The sequence below is a fragment of the Saimiri boliviensis genome, chromosome 3 (assembly GCF_048565385.1).
Source record: "Saimiri boliviensis isolate mSaiBol1 chromosome 3, mSaiBol1.pri, whole genome shotgun sequence".
Lineage (NCBI taxonomy): Eukaryota > Metazoa > Chordata > Mammalia > Primates > Cebidae > Saimiri > Saimiri boliviensis.
The window spans coordinates 40,391,902-40,400,329 of record NC_133451.1 but is presented as its reverse complement, the minus strand read 5'-3'; the positions used below and the strand labels follow the sequence as shown (position 1 = coordinate 40,400,329).

General features: G+C 35.5%; 1 protein-coding gene across 15 annotated transcripts in view; it reads right to left on the bottom strand.

Moving 5' to 3' along the window:
- Positions 1–205: 205 nt before the first annotated feature.
- Positions 206–8,428, bottom strand: part of LIMCH1 (LIM and calponin homology domains 1) — a 362,412-nt gene continuing 354,189 nt past the window's right edge. For all 15 annotated transcript variants that reach the window (XM_074396063.1, XM_074396064.1, XM_039468101.2 and 12 more), the window contains 2 exons: positions 8,186–8,288; positions 206–3,096 (listed from right to left, as the gene is read on the bottom strand). In XM_074396063.1, the coding sequence (XP_074252164.1) occupies positions 3,071–3,096; positions 8,186–8,288 (129 nt within the window). In that variant the 3' untranslated portion in view covers positions 206–3,070. The remainder of the gene's footprint in view (positions 3,097–8,185; positions 8,289–8,428) is intronic.

Here is an 8,428-nt window from a genome sequence, read left to right as displayed (position 1 = left end):
CAGTGACCCGTATAACCAACCAGTAAGTTTGGTTTGCCTTCAATAGTTGACCTCAACTATGCATCAATAGGTACATGTAAACACACAGCATTGCCATCATCTATGTAACCCTGGACCAAAAGCTACAAGAGAAAGCTTGATTCTTTCTTGCCCACATAAGAAAATCAAAGGCCACCACTCCAAAAATAACTAATGGAATACAATGTTGATTTAAGTATTTTATTTATAAATGTACATTTACTATAAAAGCTGTTGCATTTTAGACAACTTTTTGTTTTTATTTTTTACTGTTTCTCAGAGGCATTTTTAGAATAAATACTTGAAAGTTAGTGTAACCGATATAGAACATTGGCCCACCCAGAGCAGTAACATCTTTTGGACGGACTCACATATGAGGTGGATCATTTCAGTTTGTTAAATCTTACACTGTGTATAGATAACTATTATATGTATTGCATTAATAACACTACATAGAAAGGAAATGTCAGGCAAGTTCACTAGTGAAAAACAAAAAGTTACCCATTTTTTTTTATTTTTATTTTATTAAAGAGTAGAGACTAGCTTTTGGAGTATGAGAAAAAATCAGATATACTTCCTCAGGAACAATAAATCACGCACTTGCCCCATCTGGTTTTTAAACAAACACATTTACATTATAGCTCAATGGAGCAGAGTGTTTTGTTTCGTTTTGTTTTTTTTTTTTTTTTTTCCTGGGATCTCAAAGATTATTTGAAAAGAAATAGATCATACTCATTATGCTGCATTGGAAAAAACAAGATCTAGTCTGCCTAAGCTGCCATGTAACAGACTCAAAATGAAATATAAATCAAATATAAATAGAAACAGTTGGCAATTAGAATTTAGAAAATGTTGGAGATTATTCTGTGCTGGTGACTAGTGTTCATTATGGGAAAGCACATTTTGCAGTTGGAGAATGGGGCTTTATTTTTCTTGACTTGATTCTAGCTTCAATACATGTACAATGAGTCTCACTAAGAAATATGTATAAATGGGTTTGTGAAACCAGAAGAGAATGTGCAATATTCATGTAATCCTTACATAACGGATGGAGTTGCACATGTAAAAAGTATTCTATAAAAATCGGTTATGAATGATCATATTGTACATGTTTTGTGCATTATTTGTGGTACTCTGCTAATATCATGCAAAGTGTAAACAACCACATTATCAAAATATTTAGTAAAACATGCAGGTGGATAATCAAAATATTGGACTTAATCTGTATATTTTCAAAACTTTTTTTCTTTTTAATTTTTTTCCTCTTTTTGATTTTTTTCCTGTAAAACAGCAAACACCTCCATGAGAAGTCTTGGAAACTTGGAAGTGACTTCCTCTCTCTTCAATGTAATGCATCCATAATTTATCACTATGTGCAACAGCTTTGCATTTTCTAAGGCACAATTTTTAATAAAATGATGTGTAGATTTCAATCTAGTAACAGCTCATCCAAATGACAAATATGGTTGAAATCCCTCCAGTGGCTGAGGAAATTTCTGCACCTATATGGAACCCACATGCAAAGAACCCATCTAGCATGTAAATAAATAATCGCTAGCCATACTCAGTAAGACACAGAAAAAATTATTGCTTACATAACAGAAAAACATCTACTTGACCTCCTTTTATGACTACATTAATCTATTAGGAGTGTATCCATAGTCTACATTCACAAAATGTCATCTTGACTTATTTGCCATTGATTTAAGGCAGAATAAATAGTCCCCATTTCCCCAATCTTCAAACAAAAAACCAGCCTGGAGATCTACATTGTGATGCTTTCTAATAACTTGACTCCTTTCTTGGCCAGCTGAAACTCATCATACAAGGCAGAAAATAAACCAGCTCTCCACAGAGTTCCTCTCTAAACTTCTCCATGGGCAAGGTCCGGAGTTCTTGATAGTAAAGAAAGTGGTGGAGAATGGAGGAGAGTAGGTGTTCATTGAAGTGGGCAGGGCACAGTCTGTGCTGTAGGCTCTTGCTGATCAAAGACCAGTGGCTGACCACATTGTACGCCACATGGACTCTATTAGAATGGGATTAATGCTTTTCTTTGGGCACCTGTGCTTCAGGCCCTCAAGGCGAACTTGCCAGCAAGGGTGAGCAGTGCTGACACCTAATGACGAACTTATCTCGATGCCTTATCTTCCATATGCCTCATGTTAAGTCTCTTATTGAAGACCGCTAATCTAGTGCCTCGAGAGAAGCAGGCAACAGGGGCCTGCTGGCTGACATTGACCCTTTGGAAGATTAAACTTCCTCACAGATTTTGATAACTTTGGAAATGATGACTGAAGTATTCCCCTCTGCTTTCTTCCTACCTGTGGGCAATGTCCCGGAGTGTAAACCTAGCTGATATTGCAAGGTTTTGCTTTATTTGATGAACCAGCCTGTATTAATGACATAATTTCCAAGGTACACAAAATCTAATACTAATGGTGCAATAATTTATTGGTATAATTTCTACCTCAAAAGGTAAGTAACACAAATGTTTCAGGATTACAGTATATATTATCAAACTAGTGTCTTTGCATTAAAAACAAATTATAGCTCAGAGACAGAGCTTGCTGTGATGTTCAGTTTCTGAAATGCATTAAATTTATCCTTCGGTCTTAGAAGACCGTGTGTCTCAAATTGGCATGTCTTGCACTTTCTGCAGCTCAATTCTGTAAACATAAAGTGTTTAATTCCTAGAAATTCTAAAACAAAACAGGTTTATTGCATCATTTATCTAATTCCCAAAGAAGAGAATAACACATTTTAAACCACAAGCCTGTTTGACCATGCTAAAACCTTTTTTTGAGCTATTCAGGATCATTACAACCCAATATTATCTTGTGTATACTGTGCAAATGCAAAAAAAAAAAAAAAAATCCCCAAACGAAAAACAGGAAAAACACAAACACTGTGCTACCAAAGAACAGATACCACCTTTTAGAAGAGCCTTTCAGAAATTAGGGAAATGCTGAGAAGCCCCTGAATTTGGTTAAGAATTGCCAGGGGACACTCTCAATAAAGAAATGGTGAGTGATCTGGAAGCTTGAAAACCATGTCACAATGTTGTAGGCTGCCCAGCACCTGTGATTAAAACAAACAACAACAAAAAACAAGAGTGGTTAGGCAACATTTCTCACTTCAGACATTTTAAAACCTCCCCAGTAAGCAACTGCCTTTACCAAAGTCTCCTCTTCCTGGGGACGGGAAACTTGTCCCATCCTGCTACCTCAAGTGTGGTCCAAGGACAAACAGTATTGACATCACCTGGAGTTTGTTAGCAATGTGGACTCGAGCTTCGTTCCAGACCCACATGACGTGGTGCCCAGGTGATTCAGTTTGAGCAAATGCTCAATCCAGTTTGACCAAATGCTCTGGATTGCCCCTGAACCAAAGGATCTCCATCAAGTTTTCTACCTTGTCCTCTGGGGCAAGTAAGCAAGAAAATAATCTTTTTTTCTCTCAGTTTCCTAAGATTTTGATTTCTCTAAGAATAAGTATATTGTAATATAGTAATTTGACATATGATCTAGAAATAGGATTGCTAGATTCAGCAAGTATAAATACAGAACACTCACTACAAGATAATTTCAGCCAAACAACACAGATTTTTTTTTTTTTTTTTTTTTTTTGGTATAAGCATGTGGTAAATCCAGAGCATGCAATATCTGGAACATACAAATACTTTAAAATGTATTGTTTATGTGAAATTCAACTTTAACTTGGTTAAAAAAATTGTACTAGGTATCTTATATTTTATCTGGCAATCCTATCTAGAAAGGATTGTTTGGGTTCCGTATTTTCTGCTGAAGCCTTCACAGGATTTCTCCTTTTTAGGCACTACAGTTGTGATGAAGCAATTGCAACATTTGAAAAGACCCCAGGGAGTTTGCGTTAAATGCATTTCGTAAGAGTGAGTGATGGAACAGAACACCATGTACAAAGACAGTCATCCAACACCCAAACACAAATGGCAGAAGTTAAACATGTGATGGTTTGATGCGTGACAGGTAATTTGTTTTGCACTTCCATTCCCATTTACATATGAACCTAAAAACTGTTTACATTGCTTTTAGGAATTGCATTTTAATATGCTGGTATGCTATTTTTCCCTTCAACAGAAAAATTTCATTTAAATGTGACTAGTTACTTGGAGAAAACAGGATTATATATTCAAGTTTTATTATTCCACAAAATGAAATTATTTTGTTTCACTTAGAATGCCTATGATGTAAACCACCCTTCACATCTATCCATCTCCACTTTTCTCAATTTAAATCAAATTTTTAAAAAAGAAAGAAAAATGTTTTTTAGCCATTTTCCTCCCATTCTGACTCTTTTATTGCATCTTGGATAAATTTGGCCAATTTGAGTATATTTATACTTCTCAAGTGAAATTATAATCCCCTCTACCTATGCATTCCTAATGTATTTATTTCTTAGGACACCAGCAAAGAAATAACAGTATTCTCAGATGTGCTGGTTATTCTCTCTGTCACATGTTAACTTAATTAAAATTAGCCTAAAGATACTAATGTTGTCTGGAAAAATGAATATGGGAGAAGAGTTAGAAAAATTTTGGAAAAAAATAATATTATCCAATATTAAAACATATTATGAAGCTACAATAATTAAAAACATTCAGTAATGGAGAATAAATAGGTTAATAAAACATAATAAAATATCCAGAAATAGGCCTTAATATATATGGGAACTTAGTTTATGAGAAAGCTGGCATTTCAAATTAGTGAGAAAAAGAGGGATTATTCATTCAGTGATATTCATACAATTGGCTAATTGGGGAAAAAAAATCAGGCCAGGTATCTACCTCATTTTTTACCCCCAAATACAATCCTGATTATGACATATTTACATGTGAAGAAGAAAGAAAAAGTTCTAGAAGAAATCTCAGCTAAATGTATTTATATACTTGAAATAATGAGAGTTTTCCTAAGAAACCTATAATCGAAAAAGAAATATATATTTCCTTTATATGTATTAAATATATATATTTAATTACATAAAATGAAAATCTTTTGTATGAAAATAAATCAGAGTAGGAAAACCAATAACCACAATATGCGGCAAATATAACAAAGGGCAAATTTCTTTAATTTGCAAAGAACTCATACAAATAAGGTACCAAATAGAAGAATGGGCAAAGGGATAGGGAAGTACTTTCCAGAAAAGGAAATATAGACAGTGAGTAAACATATGAAAAGATGTTCAAACTCATAATTATGGAAATACAGATCAAAGCAATGAGTTTTTTTCCCCCACCTAGCAGAATGGAAATTTTTAATGTTTGATGATATCCAGAGCTGATACAGGCTTAGAGGAGAAAAAAGAGGAGGTTTCTCATATATTTTGCAGGGAGAGTACACTTTTCTGAATGATAATTAGGCAAGATGTCTGAAAATTTAAAAAGCACATGCCTTTTAGGCCAGCTGTGCCACTGCTCAGAATCTATCCTATGGAGATGTTTTGAAATATTCATCAAGATATATGCACAAGGATGTTCACTGGAGCATTTAAAAAATAATATTAAAAATGGGAAATTACCAAAGTGTCCATTCATAGAGAATTAGTTTTAAATTATAAATTCACACACTGGGATTGTACGTGGCTATTTAAAAGTCATTAAAAAGAAAAAGGAGAAAGAACATGTTGTATGAAAAAATTGCCAAGATATATCATTAAGTTCAAAACGACAGCAACAAAAATCAAGTACAGAACACCGTGACTATATGATCCTCACCTTTGTGAAATAGAAACCAACACAAATCCAAGTAGATACATTATACACATATGTGTCTCTGTGTGTACATGTGTGCAAGTGTGTGGATGCACATGAACAAACATATTCTTCCCCTACCCCAAGAAATGATTAGAAATGGATTACAATGGAGATTTGCACTTATAATTTTGTGTCTTTCTGAACAATTCAATTCTTCTAACCTTATACCATCTATAACTTTTATTTATTAATTGACTATCTATAGAAGTAGCTGGCAGAGAAACAATGGGCTTTTTTGTTTTCTTTTATATGTTAAATTCTCAAAAAAGAATCCTGGTAAAACACTGCATTTAAAATATAAAATAAATAAAAATTCACTTTTTGTGGCCTACCTCCTAATCACTTTCTTATTTTTCAGCTCATTACAGGAATTCCAAGGTTTTGAAATTAAAAGTAGTTAATGCCCTTTCTATTTGTATATTTAAGAGAAAAATACCTGGCTTTGAATTAAAGGGCTAACTTCCAAAACAAATGACAATGTATCACACAACCCGCTCAATTTAAAAAAATGTGGATGAAAAAGAGGTCACTGGCACTCAGAGGGAGGTTCAGGTTTGTTCTGTTGGCATCCTTCAAGCACTTTAAATTATGAAACCAACTCAGATCTGCAGCACTTTTCAAATCTTTCTGAGCAGTCCTTCAACCTAACAGTGCCCTCTTCTGGCTTCATAAATTACATTCAGCTGGTTCACCGAGGTTTACTGAGGCTGAGAAAAAGAATAGTTTATAGAAGACGATAGAAAAAAATCACATCAAAATCTGGGAGAAAAGAGTGTAGTTTTCCTTGTGAGCATATAAAAGCAAAAGTCCAGTTTAAAGAATATGTATACAATTATTACCTATTATACATGTATTATACATATTTGTGTGTATATAGGGTATACTATTTACATATTTTATAAAATCTATGTATAAAAATTAATATCATATATATCATACAAGATACAAATAGTCCAGTTTGATAGCAGCAGCTCTAAGTTGGAACTGTTTTGATCTCAAGTCAAATATTTGTTATAGACCTAAAGTACCTGGGTTTGATTAAATTTTTATTTCCCATCATTTTATTAATAGACATACATTTAACTGAATTTACTAAATCTATAGCTATAAAACAAATTACCTGCAATTTTTATTCTTAAAATTTTCAATCTTGAAGAGATTTGAGATTCATGTAAAAAGACAGTAAAAATGTGACTTCACTTTGAGAAATAGTCATTCTTGAATTTCATACTCCTATGTTCACTCCAATTTTTTTTTAAGTTTCTGACTGGGCCGGGCGCGGTGGCTCAAGCCTGTAATCCCAGCACACTGGGAAGCCGAGGCGGGTGGATCACGAGGTCAAGAAAATGGGAAAACCCCGTCTCTACTAAAAATACAAAAAATCAGCTGGGTATGGTGGCGCAGGCCTGTAATCCCAGCTACTCAGGAGGCTGAGGCAGGAGAATTGCCTGAACCCGGGAGGTGGAGGTTGCGGTGAGCCGAGATCGCGCCATTGCACTCCAGCCTGGGTAACAAGAGCGAAACTCCATCTCAAAAAAAAAAAAAAAAAGAGTTTCTGACTGCACTAAAAGGTCTTCTGCTGTCTAGGTGACCCACCAGAGGGACTGTACTTATGATGGAGAATGAGGAAATATTCCGAGACAAGCCACTGGCCATTTCCAGATTTTCTAAACAGTGGCTAGGCAACAGCACCCCCTGGTGCCCCCCAAACTAACATGAACCTTCCACAGTAGGAGGCCAGGATGCAAGATGGGAGAGCAGGCTGCTCACTTGCTAAGGCAGCAAATAATTCGTTAAGTGCATATTATTACTAAGGTGTTGTAGAGATGGGAGGTGGGGAAGAAACCGCAGAGAAGCAGAACCTATCACTGTTGTCTCTCAAGGAACTTTCCATTCAGTTGGGAACACAACCATATGATGTAACGAAACTTCTGAATGTGGGACGTGTAGACACCGATGACTTGGTGCTCGATCTGATAAAGAGTGGAGTGCCACTCTCCACATTTAACCATCCCCAAATGGTGCCACTCTTCCAAAGACACACCTGATCAAGCGAATAGTGTTTGACAGACCTTATATCTCCTTTCTATCGCACCAAAATCTCTGTGGTGAGCTCAGGCAATGTTTCTACCTGCTGGTGCGCTGATGTACTTCAGGATAAACACAATTGGTCCACATGGTCGCAGTAACTTCCAGGAAGAAACAAGTGGTAAATGAAGGGATATTGCATTACCTTTTTTTAAAACCTAGATGTTAAGAAACCTTTCTCTCAAGAGTGTCAACAGCTGGGGAAAAATATTTGAATTCCTACACTGGGTCATATGGAAAACATGTGATTACACTCGATCATCATGAGGCATTCTCCCCAGAACTTACTTCTGGATCGCATGTAGCAATCATTACAGTTCAGAAGACCATTTCGAATCCTAACATCCGTCCCACTCACTGCATCTCCAAGCTGGCCTTTACAAATTCCACACTATAGGGTAAAAAGAACAGACATTATAAGATGCATAAGCAATTGTTTCTTTATAATGCTGAGTTACTGTTGATATGAATAGCACAATAATCCCTTCTACAACCGCCACATTTGTAGAGCTGTTATGTGTAAGATGCTGC